This window comes from Aulonocara sp. 'chitande type north' Nkhata Bay, linkage group LG7 (assembly GCF_057382095.1).
Source record: "Aulonocara sp. 'chitande type north' Nkhata Bay isolate Kocher_YH1m ecotype deep benthic linkage group LG7, A_spYH_male_GT1.1, whole genome shotgun sequence".
NCBI lineage: Eukaryota > Metazoa > Chordata > Actinopteri > Cichliformes > Cichlidae > Aulonocara > Aulonocara sp. 'chitande type north' Nkhata Bay.
Window position 1 is genome coordinate 30541336 of NC_141350.1, and position 27507 is coordinate 30568842.

The 27507-nt window shown below is 40.7% G+C and overlaps 2 protein-coding genes and 1 long non-coding RNA gene across 6 annotated transcripts; 1 reads left to right on the top strand and 2 right to left on the bottom strand.

Annotated features, from left to right (window-relative positions):
* Positions 1–678: 678 nt before the first annotated feature.
* Positions 679–6312, bottom strand: thnsl2 (threonine synthase-like 2). Of its 2 annotated transcripts, none has more exons than XM_086299984.1 (9): positions 6051–6312; positions 4258–4489; positions 3974–4168; positions 3738–3890; positions 3420–3659; positions 2010–2158; positions 1568–1693; positions 1342–1496; positions 679–1133 (listed from the first exon to the last, which is right to left on the bottom strand). In XM_086299984.1, exons 2-9 carry the CDS (start codon positions 4478–4480, stop codon positions 908–910), a joined length of 1467 nt encoding a protein of 488 aa, XP_086156110.1. In that variant the 5' UTR covers positions 4481–4489; positions 6051–6312; the 3' UTR covers positions 679–907. The 2 variants fall into 2 exon arrangements, with proteins under 2 accessions (XP_086156110.1, XP_086156111.1); XM_086299985.1 differs by lacking the exon at positions 6051–6312 and adding an exon at positions 4971–5101.
* A 3053-nt stretch (positions 6313–9365) lies between these two features.
* Positions 9366–26434, bottom strand: tbc1d13 (TBC1 domain family, member 13). 3 transcript variants are annotated; one of them, XR_015130325.1, is made up of 13 exons: positions 26290–26434; positions 23791–23864; positions 23656–23696; positions 23025–23086; positions 21804–21903; positions 20514–20596; positions 20281–20440; positions 18769–18979; positions 18504–18667; positions 12701–12861; positions 12067–12124; positions 11504–11983; positions 9366–11168 (listed from the first exon to the last, which is right to left on the bottom strand). XR_015130325.1 is itself a non-coding variant. In XM_086299986.1 (12 exons), the coding sequence occupies exons 1-12, from the start codon at positions 26310–26312 to the stop codon at positions 11918–11920; spliced, it is 1203 nt and encodes a 400-aa protein (XP_086156112.1). In that variant the 5' UTR covers positions 26313–26434; the 3' UTR covers positions 9366–11917. The 3 variants fall into 3 exon arrangements, 2 of the variants coding, with proteins under 2 accessions (XP_086156112.1, XP_086156113.1); XM_086299986.1 differs by having other exon boundaries at positions 9366–11983; XM_086299987.1 differs by lacking the exons at positions 9366–11168; positions 11504–11983; positions 12067–12124; positions 12701–12861 and adding an exon at positions 12877–13118.
* Positions 21222–22057, top strand: LOC147325455 (uncharacterized). Its single transcript, XR_015130326.1, has 2 exons — positions 21222–21259; positions 21762–22057. It is a non-coding gene; the product is annotated as an uncharacterized LOC147325455 (long non-coding RNA).
* Positions 26435–27507: the final 1073 nt, after the last annotated feature.

The window sequence follows — 27507 nt, forward strand, 5'->3', positions numbered from 1 at the left end:
TATATTTGGATATTTATGTATGTCTACATTTATTTAGGTTCCTCCACCTTCCTTTCTGTATTCATATATTAGTATTTACTTTAAACCACATGTTTTTTCAGTCATTTGGTCACAGGGCAGCTTTAAGGAGCCAAAATGAGTATATTTTATCAAAATAAATGTGCAATCTTACCATAATTTTTGACAAAAGTGATAGTGACAGGAATATTTATCTGTTGGTGTGTGTGTGTGTTCTTTTAACCTCCCTCAAATCTGGAAAACTTTCACATTTAAAGTAGTGTTTGTAATTGCCATCTGGAAATTTTAATTGATACATTCCCCAGCAGAGGGCAGTGTTTTACCAGTGGCTGTGTTTAAAGGTTTCGTCAGCTGATTCCTCTTCAACATGACACACAAAAACAAAAGTTGTAAAATTATTCCAGGCCCCAAAAGTACAAAAAGTACTTGATCCTGATATGTAGGTGCCAAAATATGATGAAGAATGACATGCCAAAAATGTATTTGTACAAAAATATGTGGATTTGACATTTCAGGGTGAGCTGTCATGAAAGCTAGACTGTTTTTATCTGTTGACCAACTCATAACTTAAAAATACATAAAGGCCTCAAACATCCTTTTAGTGTTTCCATGACTGCATGACTACAGTGATAAAAACAGCAGCTGAGACGGTTAAAGTCATAGAATTTAGCTTCATTTTATTTGTCACATACAGTTTGAAGCTGTGGAGAGACGGCTTCGTTTCAGGTGTGAAAACACAAAAGTCATATGACACCACAGACCAAAGTCCACCTGAGGGCTCACGTGATTCCTTTGCCATCAATATCATTCACTAAATCCTGATAAGCAGGTTCAGAGATCAGCGACGTGCTGCCACAGTCACCTGACCTGAAAACTGTTTAATGTCCACTCAGGTGTAGTAAGTCATGCCATTCTTCCTCGCCACGCTCACAGACTGGATTGTCTCTCTCAGTCTGTCCTCCCAGTCTTCGCACCAGTTCTGGCACCGCTCCAGCTCCTGATAACGGGTCGGCAGCTTTTCCAAAGCCAGCACCGCCTCTGGAAGGTCAAAGGTCAAAGCTGCCTTCTCCACTGCTGCCTGAAACTTGGCCGGAGAAGCAGTTGCAATGTAACATCTGTAACGAGAGAAAAGTGGACTTAACACGCAGATGTCACATGCCTCCCAGCAGGTTATTACTACTGCTAACTAACTTTATTAGAGCAACTCAGTGAACTATCAGCTGATTATTATCTGTCACAGAATAAAATATCTGCAGAGGAGAGCCTCAAGAACAGCGGGAGCACAGGTGATATGACTGAATATTTAAACTTGGCATGTCTGACCTGTTGAGCTGGGCACTGTGAGGACAGTGGTAGTGATGCCAAACTGCCACAGCTGTGTGAGGACACAGCACATACTGGTTCTCCTCCCAGCAGCTCTTCATGGTCTCCAGGATCCCCTCGTCCGTCACTGTCCCCGTCGACAGAACCTGTGACAGCTAAAAAGGAAAAAATCAGATTAGAAGCTCAGAGGAGAAGCACTGGCGTGAACCAGCTAGGTGGCGGGTACCAGTCTGCGGTGGTTTTCAGGCAGCAAGTGTCGGCGCGAGCGCTGAAACCCCTCCATCATCGTCTTCACTTTGGCACCGTCTCTGCCCAGCAGCAGCCAGAACACTCGCTCCATGTTGTATGGGTCCTGCAGGAGACAAATAAACCAGAGACATGTCACCTGTGTTACCACCCACCTGTCAGTCAAAGAGGCCACGCCTCTAATAATGGAAACTTTAAGCATTTATACAATTTAAACAGGTGAGACCAGGTGAGATTTACCCCTGTGCAGCTGATATAAAGGAGGAAATCTGCTGTAAAGTTGGACATTTTAACTGACTGTCAGAGCTTCAAGTGAACATCAGAGGAACTGCACTGTAATAAAATGCTTAAGCCATCAGGCTGTCTGAGGACTGGAGGAAATAGATACACTCTGCACACATGAGCAGGTGTAGTGTCTCTACCTGGATGTCTATAGCCGGGGCCAACGTCTGTGTGACATTAGCCGCCATGGAAAAGTCACCGCTGGTTACCATCCTGTGCACGATGTCATTGGAATTCACCATGGCAACCAGTTTCAAGGGGAGTCCCATCTGCTTTACGATGAGGCCGGCTGACCAAAAAGAAAAGAGACAGGAACAGCTTTTATAAGGAGGCACTAGTGTAAGGACAGAGAGACAGACACACAGAAAAAAAGAGGACTAAAACGACAAGATTATTACAGCTGTTCATAGATTCTAAGAGTATATGATTTAACTTTAATACAGAAAAAGAAAGAGAAAGAAAAGAAGGGTCTGGAGAGAACTGAGCAAAATCACAGAACTACTTGGTTAGTGTTAGAAAAAGACTTTTCAGAGTCTTACTGGCAGCTGTGGTGACACTTTTCTTCTTAACACTCAACAAAATATATGTGCTGCAGACAGGAAACATACTGACTAATGGAAACCATCAGTTTCAAAATAAGAGAGAAAGATTTTTTGGTGACTATTTCAAATTTTTCCATGGGACCTTGCAGATCTATGTGGCCCATCCACTGGGTGTGCACCTGCGCGCTTGACCTCAGGTCCCAGTAATTCTGTACAAAGCAAAGTGATGTGCTCGCTTGGTCTTTTCTTCATAGACGTCTTTGGATCATACTTAGTCTACTTAGGACGTAGGATAAACTTTCCCCAGGACCAAACAGAGTGTCTGCAGTGATCAGGACATTGCAAAGGTCTGCTGCATTGAAGAGAGCTGAGCTTCTGTTTTGATAGAAAAGTTGATCCATGAAGTTCAAGCTCAAACATCACTAAGCTCCTCCTCCTTTTCTGACTGATGGTAGCGTTAGGAGAATCCACGGTCTGTGATATAGTATCTGCAGATAAATCCATTTCTTTCTGCATCATCAGGTAAATTTGCATCAATTTACCTCATTTCATGGGTATGAAATCGAACTGTGGAAAAACTTCACACTTTAAGAAACAGGACAAGGAGCTTAGAGAAGAGTCGATGCTCCTCCACATCAAAAGAGTCAGTGAAGGTGGTGCAGCATCCGACCAGGATGCCTCCTGAACACCTTCTAGATGTGGCGTTGTGGGAACGTGCGACTGGGAAGAGCTCGGGATGGATTGTAACGATAAAGAAAAACATTATTTGTGTCATATTTGGAAAATTCTTGATGTTTCCTGGATGCTGAGGACACTGACCTGCAGCCAGGACCCAGATAAGCGGATGTTATTTTTGACAAAATAATAAATAAAACTGAGTAACTGAAATCTCCCTTTTTAAATAAAAATGGTTTTTAAAAAAGTAATGCTGGTGATTTTACTTTGGCTCTCAGATCAGTCTGACCAAGATTTCTCACATGGATGAGATATCTTACATTATCAACCCACCTGCGATGTTTCCTGCCCCTCCCGTGGGAACCACCACCTCTAGCTCCGGCAGCGCTGCGCCCACATCGTCCTGCTTCACCCCACTGAGCTCCAAGTAGGCGTAGACGAAGTGGGCGAGCTGGATCATGACCCTGGACCAGTTCACTGAGTTGAGGCTCATAAGGCCGTGAGACTTAACAAGCTCCTGGTCGGCAAACAGGCGGCGCAGTGGCTGGTCTATGTCATCAGAGCTGCCGTCGGCTACAGACGGAGTGAGATTGATTCAGAGAAACTTTATAACCATAAAAAACGTGGCTGTTTGAGCTTCTCTGCGTGTACCTGCAAAAACATGGACGTTATCCTTCAAGCAAGAGATCATGTGCTTCTCTTGCACTGGAGTGATGCGTCCACGGGGGTAAACCACCACCATGTCCAGCCCAGGGAGACCTTTGGCGCTCTGGATGGCCGAGCCGCCGGTGTCCCCAGACGTACCTGAGGATGACATTTATGCCAGTTTTTCACCTGCATCTAGTTCTCTGGTTTTAACCCATAATAAAAACATGTTTCCCTCTCACCTACGAGAACAGTCGCCCTGCGGTTCTCTTTTTGCAGGAAGTAGTTTAGGAAGCGTACAGTGCAGGTCATAGCCAGGTCCTTAAAGGCCAGGGTGTCTCCATGGAAGAGCTCCAGGACAGACAGACCCCCCTTCAGCCGGGCAATTCGAACTACCTCCGGCACAGAGAAGCCAGACAGGGCTTCACCCACGAGAACTGGGAGAGAGAAACACGGGAAACAGGACTCACTGATTATCTGATCAGTTCTACCTGCATGCAACGGTGAATTTTTCCCCCCAGCTCACCTTCCAGGTGGTCTCTGGGGATCAGCTGAGGAGGGATGAACAGTGAAGCAACCTCCATCACTACTTTGGTGTAGGACAGCCCCTTCCAGCTCCTCAGGGTGTCGGGGCTCAGCAGAGGCAAACTCTCCGGCATGAACATCCCTCCATCTGGGGCATAGCCCGAAAACAGCACCTCCCGGAAGTCCCAGCCCCTGACCCCCCCACGAGTACTGCAGTACTGCATCCTACACGCCTGTGAAGGAAGGTAACAGTCATCATATCCTGGTCTGAGTTCTGTGACATCATTCTGCATCATCTGCCAGGGTGCACTTCTCTGAAACTATGTGTGTGTTTTTCTGTAAAGCAAAAATTTATAAGAAAAGCTTGAATTTAAGCCACACTTTATGTTGTTATTGGTACAGGTTCATCAGCAGTCTTGACACAGACAATACCAACATGTGAATGGGTGAAAGTTTTGACTGCCATTGTACACATCCTTGGAAAGCAGGACTAAAACGCTAAGAGTAAATGTGCATGTGTAAAACAAATCAGCTTTGTCTGTGGCGACACAGAATAAACAGATTTTAGAGTAAACACAAACATGTTGTGACCTTTATGAGTTATATTAAGCAGTAAATGAGCACTTTAAATTTTACTTATTATTATTTTGTGGCAGATATTGTTCCTACAAAGAAAGCCCATTTCACACTGCCAACTATAAAACACACACTTACCGCTCCGCACTGAGCAGAACTGCTGCAGTCCTTTTTTCATAATTCAGAAGAACTAACTCACAGAGTTGCTTTTTAACCAAAGCTTTCTAAACCTCGAGGCATGGCTCTACTAACCAGGAAGAAAAAAAAACCTGGACTTTGGAACAACCGTCCTGAAACCAGGACACACTTACTTAATATAAAGTCAGTCTAACTAAGATTTTCCCAGGTTTTCACACACATCCATGTCAGCAATATTTTCTGAATTCACTGAAAATAAAACACAGTGAATAACCGTCACATGATTCTAACATAAGCTTTGGTTCTCATTATTTTGATTGTGTTACATAAAATCTAACTGTTCTATCACGTGAACAGTGTGAAGCACCAAAACACCCACCTGTTAACCGTGCACTAACAGTGATTTTAATAAAATGCGGAAAATAAATCAGAGCCATCAGACACATGAAATTAATCTGGTACTATAACTATTATCAATCTTGAAGCTCAAGTTATCCTTCTTTTGAAAGTCTGCCGTTTTAAATTTGTTTTAAAACTTTTTTTTTTTTTTTTTACCACTAATTTGAGTTTTTTTAAGGTAAATTATTCTGAATCAGTTTTGGTGATGCAACTGTTTTTAAATTAACCCTTTCGGCAGCAGCAGGTTTAAGTGAACCTCTACAAGAGTTTAGGTGATTTTTGAACAGGGCAGCCTCCTGTGATCAGGTAAGAACACAGGTGCGGGTAACACCACACCTCCTGAGGCCAAAGAAATTAGATTAAGTGAATATTTGTAAACAAAAGCGGTAACTTCATGTCAGCTAACATTTGTTTATCCTCTGCAGGGTTTTCTAATCTGTTTATACCTATATTAATATGCTGAGTGGGGTGCTCCTAAAGCAGTTTTCACATGACTAAGGTTGCATTCACCACAAGCCAAAATAGAAAAAGCAATCAGGACTTCATAAATAAAAATCAGTTTAACATAGTGAATTCTCATCAAACATGCAGTGTGTGCGGTTCTGTGTTCACTAAAATAGGCAGTCATTAATTTTAACCGTTAGTTTTTGCTTTTAAAGCCGCTAAAACTAGCCAAGTTACCTTCAGTCTCCAGGGTTCCGAAGAAACGATGGGAGAAGTGAGAAGTGGCCGTTAGCTTAACGTTTTTTACGGAGCAGGGGAGGGAAACCGGTGCGTGTATGCAAAAACATCTTACTCTTCTTTCTTAGTGTCCCTCTTTTGCTCAACTGAAAAAAAACCCCTACTTTAAACACATCTAATAGTGAAGAAATGTGAACTTTGTGTGAAGCTTATTTATCCATAAGCAGCATTTTCATCAGCGAACTGAGCTCATTATTGCCCCCTGCGGTGGGAGGATGGAACAGCACCCGCTGGTGTTCAGTATGGGAGAGCAGCAGCAGGCCCTTTCTGTATCGGAGTTGTTTCAAAGTTATTTATGCATGTAATAAACCACCCGTAGTAAAAGCAATGCGCTGTTGTCACCTTACCTGAAGAGTAATGTGTTTCCTGTTATTTAGGACCATACGATACACAAATGCCCACAACGCTTGAGTAAAACTAATTAAATTATGCAAAAAAAAAAAAAAAAAAAAAATTTTATTGATGAATTGTCTACACTTTCTGTGCAGTAAAAAACAAAACAGTAATGTGGGTCGAGGATGTCTGATTAATTAAGTCTTTTTGTTTTACTCTTACCCTGCAAGTAAGTGTGTGTGTGTACGTACATAGCTACTGTGATACCACCCACTGATTTCAGAACTCATTTTAGAGCTTCAGTGTTTGTTGTGGCTGTCACACCATGTTAGATAATTCTGTTAATTCTTCAAAAGGCATCAACAAAACAAACATGGTCTTTAGGTCCAATTCAGGCACTCCAGCTCATTCCCCTAATATACTAACTTTAAGCTTAAGTACAGTTTGAAGGAGTGAGAACCAGCCTCAAGATAACATTAGAGCAACTGCAGCTTTTATACTTCAGTGCTGGAGGCTGGTGCTTGTTTCGATCTGTGATAAGAAAAACATGTGGTTTATCAGTAATGATGTGTGAAACTGTCTGCTGTAAAACATGACTTAATCTCAGGGTAGGCCCAATCTAAGGCATACATTACTTTTACTGTAAATGAGATCATGATTGTAAATAAAACATGATAATTATTTGACCAAAGACTTGAAACTAGCAGCTGAGATCATAAACTCATCATGAAAGTATTTACAGAGGCCACAGGAGAAGTAGGGTCCTCATAGACAGAATTTTACAGAATCCGACTTATTCTGAAACCAGAAAGAAAGAGGCATGCGATTTATCCCATTGTTCATTTTAATGCACGTCTGCAAACATGTAAAAACATATTTACAAGTCTTAACACTGGAGACGTTTTACAAAAATCATCTTACAAAATCCATTCCATGCATATAACTGATATAAGACTGAGTATAGAGAACATCACCCCCTTCAACACACACACACACACACACACACACACACACACACAGGAAATAAAAAATAAATACACATTAAAAGAGGAGCATGGGAATCTAACTAGTAACAGTCCCTCAAAATAAAAAAAGTAAAAATCCCAACATGGTAAAAATACAGAATAATTTTGGTCTTCGTAAACTTGCTCTTTCACACTGAACAGAATATTCCAGATGTTCAGAAGTGGTTTAATGAGACTAAAATACACTTCAATACTTTCATTTTCATGCCGGCTTTTTCTTGAGATGCAAAAAAACCCAAAAACTGCAGATTTTACTTCAGCTGCAGGTTGTCAGGAAACAAAGATTAGTGTAGTTGTGCGTTTGTTCCTTGCGGAGTCAGAAACATGAAAGATCGATTTAACAGTGTCAGCAGAAATGTGAACAACCTGTGTAGCTGTGGCAGGGCTACTTATGGTAAAAATCATAATTGTGATTATTTGGGGGAAAAACTAATCTCAGATTTTTAACGTGATTACTGATCTTTAACCTCGTATCAGTCACAGTGATGTTGCATTTTAAGCATGTTAACAAACATGCTTAAACAGCACGTGGGCCTCTCAATTCAACTCTCAAAGCAACTTTGGCCTCAACGTTCGTCTGTTATAACATAAAACAGAAAAGGAAGATCTGACTGAACCCTTAACTACTCAATGGACAGTAAGAGGTTAGAAAGTACAACAAGAAGTGCGGAAGATTTGATGTAAAATCAGCAAAATATGAGAAAGGTTCCCAGCGGACCTCCTCAGAATCAGCTCATTTTTGTTTGTACAATAACGCCAGTGCATTTATTGAAGCTACTTATAATTTTATCTTAGCACCATGGCTGTTTGTACACTAACAGGACATGGAACCTCAGCAACTGGGATGAAATTTGGTGCTTTTTTATTTATTTAATCTTTCCAGAATTTCTGAGATCTAAATATTTTTGTGGTTGAAAAACCCATTTAAACAGCAGGAGTCACAGCTGGAGGACAACCCTGGTATCAAAGTGCAGGTAGAAAGGAGGCCGGTCATATGTTATCACTTGTTTTAAGCAGCCATATATCTCACATGGTGATATGAGCCTTGAAAGTTTTACCCAAACTGCACTTTTTGAAGTTTTCTGCAGTTTATTGTCAGGAAAGATTAGAAAAAAAAAAAAATCTTGCTGACTAAAGATCTGATTGTGGCTTCACATTATGAAACCTGTAGTGGGTCTAATACTGATCTGGTTGCAGTTTTTAAAACAGAGCTCAAATGTGTTTTTCCAGCCTAATATTTTGCACAGCTTCATTAAATAAACTGAAATTATTGTACAGAAAAAAATGATTCCAGTTTTCCTTAATAAAAACACAAAAACAGCTCAGATTATTTGAGACAATCTGAAAATACAGATTTTGGGAGATCTGTCATTTCATTTAAAGTGCGACGTACCATCTCCAGCTTGACTAAATATTGATTTCTATTGTTAGTTTAGGGGGATTTCACACCTATTGTTCGTTTAATCTGGTCTAAATAAGTGATGAGTTTGTAAACTTGTAGATTTTCCCTGTGTTTTGGTCTGTTTTCACACAGAGATGAAAACAAGTGAACTGTTCGGTCCACTCAGCGACCAGATGTGTCTGTACTGTGACTCCAACCTTATATTACTCTTTTAAGTTTTTTAGCTCAGACTTGTAGCGTATATCTAGTAGTTGGTTTAGCCACCATAAACGAACCGCAGCGTGACCACCTCCAAAGGGTCTCGGTGTGGTTGATTTGCTGTGATCACCATGTTCACACATCCTCGATTTAAACAGACTAAACAGCGTTGGTGGGAAAACACCTTACGATCACTTTTACAGCAGAATGTATGGGCCATTGCAGGTTTAAAGAAGAGTGATATTTAAAGAAAAAAGTTAAGCATTAAAGTTTTTGGGGTTTTTTTGTTCTTTAAAAAAAAAAAAAAAAAAAAAAAAGAAGCCAAAATGACATTTTAAAGTCATAATTTTGCAAGAAGATTTGTGTTTTTCCCCCATCAGGAAAAACTTTATCTGGATTCACCTCATCACCTTTTTCTCACAAATGTTGACTTTATCGTCTCAAAGTGTTAAAGCAGTTTATGTGTAATTCATAAATTTTTCCCTACATATGAAGCTATTGTTAGATTAACAGTTAGTGTTATATTAAGTCTGACAGTTAAAAGCGGTCACTAAAACTAAAACAAAACAGCCATTTCTCAGGTTCTGAGATTTTACTGGTTTTAGATTTAAGTGGATGCATTGTTCTAATTTCCAGCTCCAGTTTTTTCCTGAACTCTACAAGAGGAGCTTTGCATAATTCACAGTTCAAAATAATACTTCTTTATTTTATACGGAGCCTTGGGGCAGACCTTTAGATCTCAAGCTAGCCATTTTAGCTCCTCCCCCTTTAAGCCAACTTTATTCTGACTGACTGCCCCTTGTCAACTGAAGTGTGTGGGTCGTCTGTGCTTAACATGACTGTATTAGGGACGTCCCTTCTCTGTGACTTCATGCAAGTCCAAAAGTAGAAAGGAAAAAAAATGAGTGTTTGGAGCATTTTGCAGCCTGAGCTTTGGTGTCAGAGGGACTAACTGTACACTGACCTTGTTATTTGTTAACTTTGGCCGTGTTTAATATGAACATCCACCACTGGAGCAGGAACTATGAGACAGGAAACAGGAAAAGAAGAACAGGTCCACTTTGATTCATTATGATAAGTTGAGCAAGAATAATCTTTTCAGTTTAAGTGAAAGAGCAACTTAACACTTCCTCAAAGTTCAGCACTGTTACAGACTGTAGGTAAAAGTAAATGAAGAAAAGTAATGTTTCTATAGTGTGGAAGATTAGGTTTAATTTTTAGAAGCAGAAAATAAAAAGCAGACAGGGAAAGCTTAGATTATTTAATGCCCAAACCAACTTCTGAGAAGTGTTTGTAAAGACGATAAACACTGCACTTTAATGGCCCTGGGCCTGTGCATGTAGGGCCACATTACAAATTCTTAGAGTTAGAATGACCTCTTTTCATTCGTGTTCAGATCAAATATCCACACAGAGTGCCTTCATATGAGCGTCATCACTCAATAAGCTTCAACAGTTCGCTTCTTTTCTGATTCTGCATTGATTCTCCTCACTGACGTGTTACAAGCTCAAGGCTGGACACAGACGTGCACATCAGAAGAGAAAAGTGCAATGAGCCAGGATGCCGTTTTCACACTGAACATCATCAGTCTAAACCAAAAGTGATTAAGTTAAATTTAGCAAGGCTATTATTTTGTTATAAACAGCCAAGCCTCCTTTCTGACTGAACAACTGCACTCTGTAAAGAAGAGGAGAAAAGAAGTGTTTCATGCCAACTTTTAGAAAGTTTGCCTAAAAGGCAGCTGTGTGGTTGATGCATTGCTATGTAAAGATAATTCCTCACTATCCAAAAACATCAAACAAACAAAAAAAACACCCTCTTTTCATTTTAAGTTACTTGAGCAACTGTGCATGATTCATAGATAAGAATAATCCTTCTTTATCTTACACTGGGCTCAGTTAATCCTTCTGTCTCAAACAAGCTATTTTAGCTCCTCACACATTTCCTCCGATTGGTCGATGACATTGGCAATTTCCAGAAGCTGGACTGATTGCTGATCAAAAATTAAGAACTTCACTAAACCATACTGTTAATATTTCATTACTATTAAAATTAAGTGCACATTGGTCCCAACGTAGTTGTGAGACTTGCTTCTTTGGGCTAGAGGAAGAAAAAAATAAAACTGCTGTGAAAATAGTGTTCAGTATGAAAAAACAACACCATTCTTTCAACAGCAGTTTCCTTCTGCTGTGATTCTCCAAAAGGTTAGAAAGCATTGCTGAGATGATAACAGGCGGAAACTATCGCTTCATGTTTCTGATGTCAGAGTGAATATATACACAGAAATGCCATCTCCCATTTCACATCCTTCAAAAGGTAAGGCATACATGTTTCTTACATCAGCAAAAATCATTGAAAATTAACTTTTTTTTTTTTTTAGAAGAACAAACATGCACATACTGCTCAACACAGTTAAACTCAATCGGACTACATACGTGATCGCAGTGGGAGTTTCCTTTGAATTCTTGGCTCCTTCGTTGAACATGTGGTTACGATTGGTAGTGTAGGATTACTGTGGCCCCGCCTCCCTACAGACCTTCATTTGTCTCCACGGGAGAGATGGCTGAGAAAGCAGGACAGGCACGTACCAAGGGAGCCTTTTCCCATAATGCATTATGACACAAGGCACCCCTCCATCCTCCACTCATTTCGAGGAAGTTTCAGCATGTCCTCCCAAGTTTTGCACGCTGTCCCCAACATCCGTGCAGACTCTTCATTGGTCAGGTCCATCCACAACACATTTGACATGACAAATGTTTTTTTGTTGTTTTTTTTTTTTTTTTCTCCTTTTTGTTTTAGACTCCCACCTACCACACGTGACCAGAGAAGGCGGGAGGACGAGGACCAGGTTAGGATGTATCCTGCAGGTCTTTGGCTTTGGTCAGGATGGTGTGGACGTCTGAGATGGGGTAATCCTGAAAGACATATCCAGCCCAATTAATCCCTGTAGCATCAGCTGCATGTCTGAACATGAACACTGTGTGCTTTAGAGTTGTACCTGCAGTAATCTCATGTTCACTGTGAAATCACCAGCCAATAAGTTATCCCGGATAAGTCTGTGAGAAGGAGGAGTTGACACAGTGTGAATGCTTCCCTTAGGAAATGTTATTTAAAAAACAAAAAAAAAGAAAGTGCATACACTTCTATGCAGATGACACCCACTTATATCCATCTATGAAGTAAGACAACTAATGCCTACTTCTAAATTCACACAAAACTCAAGTACTTCTGCAAAGACTGCCGAGTCATTTTTCCTCTTCGCAAAGAACACTGTAATGCTAAATAGCACCCTGACTCGGACTTTGAAAGCCTAGTCTGCCCATAGTCTTTTACACCTGAATAATTAACATTTCATGCTCTGTGCGCGTTCTTCAGGTAATCTATTAGAAAATAACACAGTTTCTATTGTATGCAGATGATACCCAATTATAATTATGAAGATGACAGATCAATTAATAAAAGTAGAGTCATGTCTTAAAGACAAAGACCTGGATTGCTTGCATGTTTGTATTTATACATTTAAAGTAAACTAAAGTTATTGTATTTGGCTCTAAAAATCTCAGGAGAATCATGTCCAATTGATGACATATAAAAATAACTGAAATAAATTCAATCCAGTCTGAAAGACTCACATGAGCATGGCGCAGCAGACCAGGATGAGGAAATGGAATCTGTCCTGGTCAGAAAAAAGTGTGTCCCAGATGCGGATGACATCTGGCAGGAGGAACTCCTGAGATAACAACAGGGTGAGCCAGCGGAAGGTGAAATATTGTGGTTTGATGTTCTGCTCTTCCTGTGGGGGGAAGACACACAGGAAGTCAATGCAACAATTTTTAAACAAGAATTTAATCTGCATTTTACTTTTTTAAATTTTTATTGCAGGGAGAACATGAAGCTGTTGCATAAATGAAAGAAAACACAGCAGTACTGGTTTGTTTTGATTTTGTGTTTGTTTATAATTATGACTAATTATGAATTTATGAATAATCAAAGTACCGGTAGATATCTTGGTAATTCCAAGGGCTGTTTATTTTTTCCTTGCACCTGCAGCTGATCAAGAAAAAAATTTAATATTTTGACAGTGAATTAGAAGTATGCCCTATGGGTGCTGCTTTGGGAGCACTAGGTGTATTGCCCAGAAACTGCTTAGTTTGGGTTGTTGAAAGTAACTCAGAATACTTCCCAGTGGGCTCACACCCAGGCAGCCATTGTCACCAGATCTATTTGGAGTTGGAAGGTTTATTAGTATCCATTTGGATTTCGCTCAGGTCTACAGTTTCAGTCTTGACTGCAGTTTTTACCTGTCTGCTAGGCCTATCCTCAGCAAATTGGCCCAGAAGATGCAAACACCATACAGTCCAGAGGTCCAGTTCTGAGACTCCAGTTAGCTGAGGTGAAACCTAATAGACAGCTAGCAGCTACAGATGAATGTGTCACCATCCACCTGTCAGTCACATTCTAGAAGCTGTAAAGGTGTTTATTTTTGCTGAAAAGTTGGACATTTAAACCCGGGAGTCTACAGGGAGTGCAGAATTATTAGGCAAGTTGTATTTTTGAGGAATAATTTTATTATTGAACAACAACCATGTTCTCAATGAACCCAAAAAACTCAGTAATATCAAAGCTGAATGTTTGTGGAAGTAGTTTTTAGTTTGTTTTTAGTTTTAGCTATTTTAGGGGGATATCTGTGTGTGCAGGTGACTATTACTGTGCATAATTATTAGGCAACTTAACAAAAAAATATATACCGTATTTTCACGACCATAAGGCGCACTTAAAAGTCTTAGATTTTCTTCAAAAAGTGCGGCGCGCCCTATAGCGCGGTGCGCCCTATGTGTTGTAAGGAGGACGTAGTAGAGAACACCATGAGAACGTTAAAGGGTGAAGTGTGGGCGTTGATCGTATATACCGGGACAATCGCACATACCTGTATAAAAGAACAGGTATGTGCATTATGCAGGACATCGTTGTTTTAACAACCCTGAAAATGGCAAAGAGACACGCTTACGAAGCACAGTTTAAACTGAAGGCCATCAGCTACGCGGAGGAACATGGAAATCGAGCAGCGGCGAGAGAATTTAAGATTAACGAATCGATGGTTCGCAAATGGAGGAAGCTGGAAAACAAGCTCCGGCAGGTCAAGAAAACGCAGCTGAGTTTCCGCAGACATAAGGCGAGGTGGCCCGAGTTGGAGGAAAGACTCGAGCGGTGGATCATCGAGCAAAGAACGAGCGGGAGAAGCGTTTCGACGGTCACCATTCGGCTAAAAGCAGTTTCACTAGCTGAAGAGATGAACATTGAACATTTCCAAGGAGGTCGGTCTTGGTGCTTTCGTTTTATGAAACGGTGCCATTTTTCCATCCGGACCAGGACTACGGTAGCGCAGCAACTTCCAGCGGATTATAAGGAAAAGCTGGCCATCTTCCGCTCCTACTGCAGCAAACACATCGGCGACAAAAACATCCAGCCCAGCCACATCACAAACATGGACGAGGTCCCGCTCACTTTTGACATCCCGGTGAGTCACACTGTGGAGAAGAAGGGGACCAGCACGCTAGCGATACGCACAACGGGGTATGAAAAGTCTTCTTTTACTGTTGTGCTTGGCTGCCATGCTAATGGACAGAAACTGCCGCCTATGGTGATTTTTAAGCGAAAGACTTTGCCTAAAGAGAAGTTTCCAGCAGAAATCATCATTAAGGCAAATGAAAAGGGCTGGATGGATGAGGAAATGATGAAAGACTGGCTGAGGGAGGTGTATGTAAGGAGACCAGGTGGTTTTTTCCACGCAGTTTCACTAAGAGTGGAAGGCAGCGCCGGGCGAGTTACGCCACAATTTGCCAATGGATTGTAGATGCTTGGGCTAACATGTCTGCTGGCACTGTTGTTCGAGCTTTCGCAAAAGCCGGCATCGTTTCCGAGGAGCCGCACGGCACGGAAAGTGACTCTGACAGTGAAGACAGTGAACCTGGCATGTTTGATGGAGATTTAGCGCAGCTGTTCAATTCAGACACAGTGGATGAGGACCTTGATGGGTTTGATTGATGATAAAAATGTGAGTACCAAACTTTGTTTTGCTCCTGCTTTATTTTTAAATACGCACACTTGTATGCTTGTGTGTTGTTGATGATGACGATTACCGGCAATAGAAATGTGAGTAAGGTACCGAATTCAGGTTTGCTCCCGCTTTATTTTTAAATACGCATACGGTACTTGTATGCGCCCTATGGTCCAGTGCGCCTTATGTGTGTGTTAAATACAGTAAGGGCACACATAACTGAGACTGCGCCTTTTAGCACAGTGCGCCTTATGGTCGTGAAAATACGGTACCCATTTCAATTTTTATTTTTACCAGTGACACCAATATAACATCTCCACATTCACAAATATACATTTCTGACATTCAAAAACAAAACAAAAACAAATCAGCGACCAATATAGCCACCTTCCTTTGCAAGGACACTCAAAAGCCTGCCATCCATGGATTCTGTCAGTGTTTTGATCTGTTCACCATCAACATTGCGTGCAGCAGCAACCACAGCCTCCCAGACACTGTTCAGAGAGGTGTACTGTTTTCCCTCCTTGTAAATCTCACATTTGATGATGGACCACAGGTTCTCAATGGGGTTCAGATCAGGTGAACAAGGAGGCCATGTCATTAGTTTTTCTTCTTTTATACCCTTTCTTGCCAGCCACGCTGTGGAGTACTTGGACGCGTGTGATGGAGCATTGTCCTGCATGGAAATCATGTTTTTCTTGAAGGATGCAGACTTCTTCCTGTACCACTGCTTGAAGAAGGTGTCTTCCAGAAACTGGCAGTAGGACTGGGAGTTGAGCTTGACTCCATCCTCAACCCGAAAAGGCCCCACAAGCTCATCTTTGATGATACCAACCAAAACCAGTACTCCACCTCCACCTTGCTGGCGTCTGAGTCGGACTGGAGCTCTCTGCCCTTTACCAATCCAGCCACGGGCCCATCCATCTGGCCCATCAAGACTCACTCTCATTTCATCAGTCCATAAAACCTTAGAAAAACCAGTCTTGAGATATTTCTTGGCCCAGTCTTGACGTTTCAGCTTGTGTGTCTTGTTCAGTGGTGGTCGTCTTTCAGCCTTTCTTACCTTGGCCATGTCTCTGAGTATTGCACACCTTGTGCTTTTGGGCACTCCAGTGATGTTGCAGCTCTGAAATATGGCCAAACTGGTGGCAAGTGGCATCTTGGCAGCTGCACGCTTGACTTTTCTCAGTTCATGGGTAGTTATTTTGCGCCTTGGTTTTTCCACACGCTTCTTGCGACCCTGTTGACTATTTTGAATGAAACGCTTGATTGTTCGATGATCACGCTTCAGAAGCTTTGCAATTTTGAGACTGCTGCATCCCTCTGCAAGATATCTCACTATTTTTGACTTTTCTGAGCCTGTCAAGTCCTTCTTTTGACCCATTTTGCCAAAGGAAAGGACGTTGCCTAATAATTATGCACACCTGATATAGGGTGTTGATGTCATTAGACCACACCCCTTCTCATTACAGAGATGCACATCACCTAATATGCTTAATTGGTAGTAGGCTTTCGATCCTATACAGCTTGGAGTAAGACAACATGCATGAAGAGGATGATGTGGACAAAATACTCATTTGCCTAATAATTCTGCACTCCCTGTATGGGGACTAACTCGCTTTTAGAGCCAGCATCAAGAGACCACGAGAGAAATTAGCTTGTGGTGCTGCAGCACTGGCTTTGATATTTATTCCCAGAGGTTGATTCTTACCAAAAAATAAATGAATAATAATAATAATAATAAAAAAAATCATCATCTTTTACATACAATCTAACATGAAAATTACAAGTTGCTTTGATTGTGAGAGCTCATGTTTAGTAATTCAGAGTCAGTAGGCTTTAAACGTATCTGGTCAGCCCAGTTTAACCTGTGGGAGTTTCTGTTTTGCTGCTTTGTAGGAAATAAATTCCTGATGAGTGAGAAGAAAGTCTGTCAAACAGCCAAGAATCACAGCAGTTACAGGCGATTATCTTGAAAAGAAACATCATGAAAAGTGCTGACTGTCCGACAAAAATTATTTAAATCCTACAAGAGGAAGGACAGGAGAGATCTTTTCTACTTTTTTTTAAAGTATCTTATCAATAAGAGAAACTGGAAAAGGGTTGACTGGAAGCAGCTCTGTTACAAACAAGGTTATCATCGTTAACGAAAACTAACGAAATAACGAAAACTAGAAGTGAAAAAACATTTTCATTAACAGAAATAAAAACAAAAAAAGGAAAACTAACTAAAACTGTAATGAGTGTTCACAAAACTAACTAAAATTAACTGAATTCATAGCAAAAATGTGTTTAGTTTCATTGATGTGTGCGTGTCATACAATAGTCAAGAGTGAAAATGAAGTTGAGTTTCCAGATTTTTGTCTTGCTGTCTCATTATGCCTGCAGGTGGCAGTATGTTAGTCGAGTCGTCTGTGTTGCTCCGTCCTCGCGCAGAATCATGTCAGGAAAAGTCGGGAGAAAGCGCCTGAGTCCAATTTGGGATTACTTTGAATATGACTGTGTTTTGGATAAAGTGTCTTGTAGTGGAAAGAGACAAATTATGAGGGACATTTCTAAAGGGAAAAAAAATCCCACAAACCTTAAAGTGCACTTGAAAAGCTCACACAAGAAGGCTAACCTAGCTTACCTTGAGAAGGTAAGGGAGCACACTCAACCCTCATCCCCAGAAAACAGAAGCTAACCCCAGGCAAGGCAGCGTGATTCATCCCGAGACAACAGGACGGGGATGTCTACATAACTGTGTGAGTCAACTGCCTTCAAAAAGTTTATCAATTCACTTGAACCAAAATTACGAATACCCGGTGCTGCAAGAGTTAATAGTATCAGTGGGGCCAAGATATACATTTTATAGTTGCCTGGTATCAATGGTTGTTCATCTGCCCTAATTTATTTATTTATTTATTTAAAGAACCCATAGTTGGGAATGTGAGTTGTCTGTCTCTGCGTGTTAGCCCTGCGACAGACAGGCGACCTGTCCAGGGTGCAGGGTATGGTAGCTGGAATAGCAACATACCCAAGGATAAGCAGAAGAGCATGACTGATATGATGAAACTGGGATTTTGCTGCACGTAATTATTGCAAACAACTAAAACTATAACTGAAACTAATCAAAACTAAACTGAAACTAAGGATTTTCAAAAAAATAAAAACTAAACTAGCAAACAATTGGTAAAAACTAATTAAAACTGATATAAAATTGAAAATCTGAAGTCAAAACTAAATAAAAATAAAAACTAATGAAAATTGCAAAACTATTAAAACCCTGGTTACAAAGCATATTCAAGTCAATTTGGTAATTGAGTTATTGAAGAAAATACTTGTTTGCATCTGTGTTTAGTGGAAGGAACAAGAAATGTGTTAAAGGTGAACCTTACCAGCTTAAGATATAGCTCCATGTCTTTGTCTTTGAGCATGGAGTACACACTCTCCATCTTGTAGGTAATGCCACACTGAGAGTCGTCCAGGCTCTTGATGAAGTTATCTCTGTTCTCCGACATCAGATTGGTGAAACAGAAGAAGGTGTCTGCCTCAGCGTGCTCTGTGAGATGCCGCAGTAAAAAAACAAACAAACAAAAAAAAAATCACCAAAAGGAAAACAGAGTTTATGTAAGCTTTTTTCCCCTTTTAAACGTTACAAACCTTTCCACTCGCTGTTGGGATCTGTGGCAAACGTGTAGTAAATTGGCCCCACAATCTCATTCATGCCCTGGACGTAGGCGATGCCAGGGTTCAGTTTGGCATAAATGAAGAGGATCCGCTCTACCACCTCCCAGTGGGCTTCACTGCCATTGGGCAGCACCTCGTACTCGTTAGATGGATACAGGTTCAGCGCCTTTCCAGGTGAACTCACCTGAGAAAACAAGACACAGCTGATCCGAAACAGATTTTAAGTAACATACACTCAATGGCCACTTTGTTAGGCACACCTGTACAACTGCATAGCAACAGTAATATCTAATCAGCCAATCACATGGAAGCAAGGATTAACGCCGCTTCTAATTTTTGGGGGTTTTTTTGCATTTTTTATGCTAACAGACAAAACTGTAATGCAAATATGCCAAACACATAAAATATTCTTATTATCACAGAACACATGCTATTAATGACAATTAGACATGTGCCCATGTTATTATCGTTTACTGGCGAAGGAAACACCTGATTTATGCCAGTTATGTCTGTAAATGTTACCAAATATCAAATAGATGTGAAACAAATGGAGACATGGTGCTCATGCTGATTAGTCATATCCACATGAGCAGGGTTTCTCCACTACATAAATAATCTTGCTGCCCTCTGAATAAAACTACCGTTTCTTTGTACACACAAACTGTGTGACCAAGGCTGCTTTGTGAACACACACTTTTTCTGCACATAACTCAAACTTAACGTTTACACATTATGTGCACGTTTTAGCAGTCATCAGGGGGTTTAAGTTTTAACAACTGCCAAGTTTTTATTTCCTGCCTGGTACAGGACATGATCTACATTTTTCACCATTAACTGAGGTTGAAAGACGGTCACGGCAGAGAGAGGAATCTGTCTAGATATTATCCAAAGAACCACGATCATTCCTTTGAGGTAAAGTATTGCCCTTTCAGTCATTTACATCTAAATTTCCAAGTTAATTAAAACCCCTTTTACAGATATTAACCTGAGGGTTAAAATGCCTGACCTGTAAAAAAATGCTGCACCATTTCCTCTTTAAGTGACTGTGTAAACGTGTAGTTTTAAAAACTTTATGTAATGTTGCAGTAATTAAGCAGTAATTCAGGTCTGTGATTTATAGGTGGATAAATGTTTACAGAAAAGTCATGTACAACAAACGAATGTAAATAGCTGACGATGGCCATCATCATTCCATCATAAGTTATACATTCCTATTACATTTCTAATGAGATGAATTCTTAGTCATTAACTGTTTTCTTTTCTCAGCTGTACCGGTGTCAGCTTTGATGTAGGCCGTGTGAGTAACTTCAACCCTTCCTGCTGTTAATACCAGGATGATGGTTTTGTTTCAGCGCGTCACTGTACCTGAACTAACCTGTTTGTACTGTAAGCGGGGCAGAAAAGTCAAAATTCGACAGATGGGCCTGAATCAGCAAAACTGAGCTGGACCCCACAATCGCATTCATGCCCTGGATGTAGGCTTACATTGGTGACCCCGCTGCGGTTGCAGTTCACCGTTTGTGCCTTCAGCGTCGTCTGCTCCACTCGGCGACGCAGTGTCTCGTAGTCGTTCTGAGGGTCCAGGATCAGCTGACAGGGGTACTCTGTGGGGCGCTGGAAGAACGCCATGTCCGGGTACAGCCGCCTGCAGGTGAACACTCACATTCACATTACTGTTATTTAACAGAAGTAACAGAACAGCTGGTAAAGGTGTTTACCTCACGTCTTTGTCGATCTGCAGCAGAATTTCATTATCTTTAAAGTAGGTGTTCCACCTGCTGTCAGGGTTTGGATTCAGAGGCTGAAAAGAATCAGATCAGATAAAAACTATTCAATCAAACTCGTCAAGACAAGTGGCTCATGACAAAGAGCCACAGGAGAAGGTGATCTATATTTCTGTGATCTGTAAGGACGTGCTGTACATCTCTTCAGCGTTTATCTGACTGCAGAGCAAATTTGACTTTAAAGTGACTTCAAAATATAAATCCGACAGTTTCAGAATCACGCTGCTGCGTGTGTGCATGGAGATAACTTGGCTTCTTATCACTTCAGACTCTGACTCCCACGTTTTTAGAGTCAAACAGATGAAGCACAGCCATGTGCATATGAGTGATAAATAATGATAATAATAATAATAATAATAATAATGGATTGGATTTGCATAGCGCTTTTCAAGGCAGCCAAAGTGCTTTACAATACGACTATTCATTCACTCTCACATTCACACACTGGTGGAGGCAGCTACAGTTGTAGCCACAGCTGCCCTGGGACGGACTGACAGAAGCCAGGCTGCCATGTCGCGCCATCGGCCCCTCTGGCCATCACCAGTAGGCGGTAGGGTAAAGCGTCTTGCCCAAGGACACAACGACCAGGACAGAGAGCCCAGGGATCGAACCAGCGACCTTCCGGTTACAGATGCGATTCCCAACCCCCTGAGCCACAGTCGCCCCCAAATTAATTCATGGTAGGCACTCATTGTGATGGATTTGGTTGTTTAAAAAGCCTCTGTAACAGCTCTAGTTTATGCTACACTGTGTGCCATTGTGCAAATATAAATTACTGCACACAGTCTGTGCCCAGTGTGGGCAGCAGTCACAAAGTGAAAGGTATTATTCAGTACTCACACGTTTAAAGGTTCACTCAAGCACAACCTTATGAAGCCAAGCCATAAAATTTAATGTTGCGAGTCCAGTAAAATCTTTATTATGCAGACCTCAGCTAAAGATCTGTAACAGAATCAGACCAAACTCCTGCTTGCTGAGTGCTCGAGTTGAAAACGGCAGCAGTGAGTGTTTTACGACTTTAGACTCTGTAATTATATTCACCTGACACAGTTTAATGGCACTCAGCAGGAGAATCCACACTGTTTATCTCAATCTGACACTTGTATAACTGTTGGGAGGTGATGCTAATTTTCATTTCGATTTATCACTCATAGCACAATTTGGTTTCATTATTTCTTTCAGCTCGTCACTGCAGCGAAGAGAGAACGACAGAGGATGACTCACGTGATCCTCCATCGTCACGTCTTCTCTGGAAAGGCCCAGGTTGGCGTTGGCAATGCCGGGCTGGATGATCATCTCCTTCAGGAACTGGGAGTACACCTCTCTGTGAGACCCATGGAAGAAAAGGAAAGAATACATTAATTGATTAATAATCACTGAATTTGATTAGTCACATCAGATTCTCATATATTAGTGAATCACATGGAAGGATTCACGTCCTGTTTTTGAAGTTAAATAAAGTTTCTTTTTAGATTTTCTATTCTTTGACAAGTTTGACTGATTAAATAGTTTAAACTCTAAAAGAAAAATGACTCTACAGTTTTTCCTCTTGTAAATTTGTCAGCGTTTCCCTTCTGAGTTTGCTTGCTTTTCCCCCTGTGTATGTGTCACCTTTTTTAAATAATAATAATAATAATAATAATGGACTGGATTTATATAGCACTTTTCAAGGCACCCAAAGCGCTTTACAATGCCACTATTCATTCACTCTCACATTCACACACTGGTGGAGGCAGCTACAGTTGTAGCCACAGCTGCCCTGGGGCAGACTGACAGAAGCGAGGCTGCCATATCGCGCCATCGGCCCCTCTGGCCAAAAGTTTTAAGATTACTTTGGGTCCTTGTATTTGGATTGCTGATGACTGATAAAACTTGTGTGTCCTTTTCCAGCTACTGAAGTGAAGCAAAAAGTTTAAGAACTACTCAACTGAGCCGCAGCATTTAAAATTAGGTTGACTCATCTTTTCAAATTAAGCAGCATTCACAAAACAAAGCAAAAGAACCACAGTGTAGTGTGGCCACTCGTGAGTTCGGCACATTTAAAGTGAATAAGAATCGAGAAGCCTCCAGCTTTCCATCTATGCACATGGAACATCGGGAAGCTCACAGAGCAGACTTACTGCTAAATCTAAATAATCAGAGGTGGAAAAGACAATCTTCTTTAGGCTGCATATTCATTTACTAAAAATGTCCTTTTTCAACACTCTTAGATTTCACTGATTACCCCAGTAGAAGGAAAGAGTGGTTAAGACCAAACTGGGTCTCAGTGCTCTCATGTGAAACAGAGGAAACCACAACAGAGCTGCAACTTCAACCATAATGCATCATAATAAGCAGCATCAGGTTTTGTGAGTCAGACTCAGAGCAGCTGACACAAAACAACGGTTCTCCTAAATAAAATCAAAGCACCAGCTCTTTGATCGGGCTTTAAACTGATCCACTTACCTTTGCTTTTTCAGGAAAGACTCCCACTGGGTCTGATCAACAGGTAGGTAATTAAGAAGGATCTGAGAAGGAGGTAAACAAAACACAAGAAGAACGACGCTCTGTGTTAAAAACATAATTAAAGCTGTTTCACTCCTACAAACAGATCAAAGCTCCTTGCACACTCCAAAACCACTGGGTGACATCACTGAGGCTATGTCCAGCTTTTATATACAGTCTGTAGTTTGGTCTCATGTGGTGGGAGTGTTGGAAGTGTCATGTGTCAGCAGGGATGTAGACACAAGCTGTAGTATTAAAAAGAAAGTGCAGACAACAGATCAGCAGCTATTAGTGAAACTCTTAGACAGCATTTTTTCCGTGTTTCCTGGAGTTTGGATATTTCACGGAGAGAAAATCAGTTCCCTGATATTGTTAGTTGTCTTAGACACCAACAGCCCAGTAAACTGTAAAGTGTTCAGCCGTAAAAGGGCAGCACATCTTTTCACAGTATGAGGTAATAAAGTATTGGAGGCATTTCCTCAAAGTACACCTTTGAGTCTGCTGGTATGTTTTTGTCTGTAAAGTGAGACGCCAGTTTATACAATTACAACCAGCTAAAGCTAAAATGGTCCCATGAGGCAGGGCGACTCACCTTCCAGCACAGCGCTCGTATGCCTCCTTCAAAAGGGATTCCTGCATTAAATAAAGAAAGGTTCCGTCAGTAAAGCTTAACAGAATATTGTACTATTACATTACCAGTCCCACCCCTTCAAAAAAATCCAGTTACCATTAAAGCACAGCTCCCTCAGTGTCTTCAAGTTGATTTTTTCTTCAGCCAAGGCAACTTTGAACTCTTGTATCCTGAAAAAAAGGAGGCGAGATTAGAGCCAGTTTCATTTCTGACCCAAATGTTAACTCACCAGAGTTAGAGAGACAACAGGAGAGAGTGAATTTTAGAAGAAGATTGATGACAGCCTCTTGTCTCTGAGTCAAATATGAAGATGGGGAAATGGCATCGCTCACTATTAACACTTTTCAATCCCGACTGAAAAGTCTTAATTAGGGCTGCACGATTAATCGTTAGAAAATCGCGATCTCGATTCATACTTATGTGCGATCTCATTTCCAAATGACAACGATTTTAAAAAAAAAGAGAGAGAGAAAAAAAAAAGACGACGACGATTGTACCGCATTTTGATCCGGGACGTAATCTGCATGAAAACAAGCGCTCACTCTTCCTGCTCAACAAATGACAAGGGCGGAGCCTTATACCACGTGATACAGAAGCTGTGCCGTGTGATGCTAAAATTAGCAGGGAAAAAACAACGGAGAGCACGTCAGGGATGACGAGAAAGTGACAGGAGAAAATCCGTCCCGGTCAACCACCCAAACATCAATAACGGGAACCTTATACAGCGCTTCCCTATACACGTCGAACTCCCGCAGGCACAAAGAAATTACGGAGGCTATCACTTATCACCTGACCAAAGATATGGCTCCCATCAACACTGTGCAAAACGAGGGATTTAGGAAAATGATCAACACCCTAGACAAACGCTACACAGCGCCGTCCCGCAACTATTTTTCTATTGTTGCACTACCTGCTCTATACACGCAGTGTCGAGCAACAGTGGAGACGGAATTTCAAGCAGTACAACATTTTGCGGCAACAACAAAACGTGAGACATTTGTTGTTTTTATGTTTATTTATTGTTTTTATGTTCAGTCTCAACTGTTACGAAGTTGATGTGCAGCTAATAAGTGCAATAAATATTTATACTGGAAAAGAGAATCGTGAGAGAATCGTGATTCTCATTTTATGCTAAATCGTGCAGCCCTAGTGTTAATAGTGAGCGATGCCATGACGGCCGTTCCCCAAAGAGGTTTGAGCCGATCTCCCACAGGAAAAATTAAACCCAGAATTAAGATGTAAATATTTGAGCCATTTTTAAAGCACAGAAAACATATGTTCATCAGATGTAAATAAATGTAATTTCGTACACTTTCCATTTATTCTCATTATATTACCAGGTCTTGTATAATTGCCCATTTCGTCCACACAAATTTGCCTCTGTTCCTCCCTCACACAGATCTGGGTTTTTTTCTCTCCATACGTTTGCCATTTTTCCTCTCTAAGTTGATTATTTCCCTTAAATCTTCCATTTTCTTCTCACTTGGGTGTATTTTTGACTCAGAAATGTGCCTTTTATTTAAACAAAACTGATGCCGCCCCCACAAATGTGTCACTTTTCCCTCAAAAATGTTCCACCTCAAGAATTTGACTGTTATTTCCTTATTAATTTTGTTTTATTTCCTCAACATTTTCACAGAAATTTGCTATTGTTCCCTCAGAAATTAAACATTTCTTCCTTGTAGACCTATTATTCTTCCTATTATTTCCTTGTAATGTTCCCATTTGTCCCTCCAAAATTTGCTATTTTCTTCTAACAAATTTGGGGGTTTTCTCAGTAACTATTTTTCCTACTACATTCGCCCCATTGGCCCTTTCCCCTGAAATCTAAAGGAAACTTTAAACAGAAAACACCCTGCTTTTCCTATTATAAGAATCTGCCATTTGTGTAACAGTCCTTCCTCTGTCAAATTTTCAGCTTATGTTTACATCGTTTTCGAGTCTTTACTTGGCTCTATTTACTCTGAGATTTGATTATTACATTGACAGCAAAGACATGGTAATATTGTCAGCTTCTGTAAAATATGTACTGTTAACGAAAAAGATTTGCTCAATAAAGAAAAAGCAAAAGAGAAAAAAAACCCATAAAAAGGCATTATTAAGGTCTTTTTGTCGAGCAGTTATCAGGTCAGAGGGCCGGGTTCGTTTGTAGTAAGCACATGTGTTTGAATTTCCGTTCAGGTCTAGTGTTTATGTGTGAACAGCTGATTTATTGTCAATCTTTCGGTGACACAAACAAAGTCAGCACATACCGTTAGCCGGACAGTGGCTAATTGTTAGCCTTTTGGGAGTGGAGGAAGTTGTGTCACCTGATGTGCTAACACGGAGGTAGCATAATACCTGAATACTTGAGTTTACAAAGCACCCTGCGCGCTTTCCATCTGCGATACTAACGGTGACTCTTTTTTTAGCTGAAAAACCCATATTAGCGTTCACAATGCGCGTGTTCCAGCGGCTGTAACTGGGCTCGTGTCTGGTCAGCGGGGCTGCTAATGCTAATTCTACGCTTTGGAGGCTAGCTGCTGAAATAAACAGCTTCAGTATGTGCGCGCGCCCTATATCCCTCACGAGGGCAGAGATTTGAATGCCTCTCACCTGTTTTTGTACGCTGTAGACATGTCGAGGCAGGAGACGGTGCTTTCCTTTAACTGTTTCCAAAGAGGAATGAATTATTGGCCACAGGGAAGTCTTCCTACTTCTCTTCTTCTTTTACCAAGGAAATCCGACAGGTAATGCACTGTCGGCTGCAATGCTGCCTCCTGCAGACCAGTTAGTAATACATTTTTAAACGGAAGAATTCGAGAAGATTTATTCCAGAGAATACATTCTGAGTAAAGCTTTTGAGGTCCGAGTTGAGCTTTTAATTAATAAATTAAAAGACAGTTAATTACTGCCCAAACCTTTCTTTGTAACTGACAAATGTTGGCATAGATCTGACATAAATACACTCCCGCTGACAGTCCTCCCCTCAACAGCTGCAGGGTCTCTGCATGCCAAGATGCCTGAATACACGTAGTTATGGATTCACAAATATGTGACACCATCTGTAATACGACTGTTTGATCTTTCTGTTTTTGCAGCGCGGTGAGTGAGAGATAAGATGTAGGTAGTTGATTGCAGGAATTTGCTTTACAGACACAAAACATACATCACATACATCAGGAAACAAATCAAAATAATCCTACACTGTCTCCATGAATCATGGTGAAAATGTTTTGTATTTTTTTGTAAATAATAAACAACAGACTATTGTAAAAACGACAGTCTGATTCTGAACTATTAAGCATGCTGAATGTCTGAAACGATTATCCTTTCCAAAGGACAGTTAGAGGAGGTTGTCATGCAATCAGTAATATTTATTCATTTTGTTATTATGTAAAACATACAGATTTAACACAGACGATGAAAGTCACTCGGCTGGCATCACTAATCTCACCAAACAAGTAAACAGGAAATAATAAAAAATAAGTTAGACGTAAACAGGAAATTCAAGTATCGTGTCATGTTTACATTAATACTCAATCTTTTACCATGGTTCCTGCTTTTTTTTTTTTTTTTTTTTTTTAAAGAAGAAGCTTTTTTGTAGTGTTCTTCTTATTATATAATTGCACTACAGCATCCTCTAATTACCCAAAACCTTTGCGCTATTCTTTTGCAACAATCTCAGTCTTGCTTTTAATCCTCCTGTAGGAAGGAAGGGAAATTAATTATTTAACTGAGTAATACCTCTACTTTCTCTCTTTTTTCATTTTTTTCCTATTTAATAGCATTTGTTCGTAGTTCTGATTTTTGTTTCTTAAACATGTGGCAGTT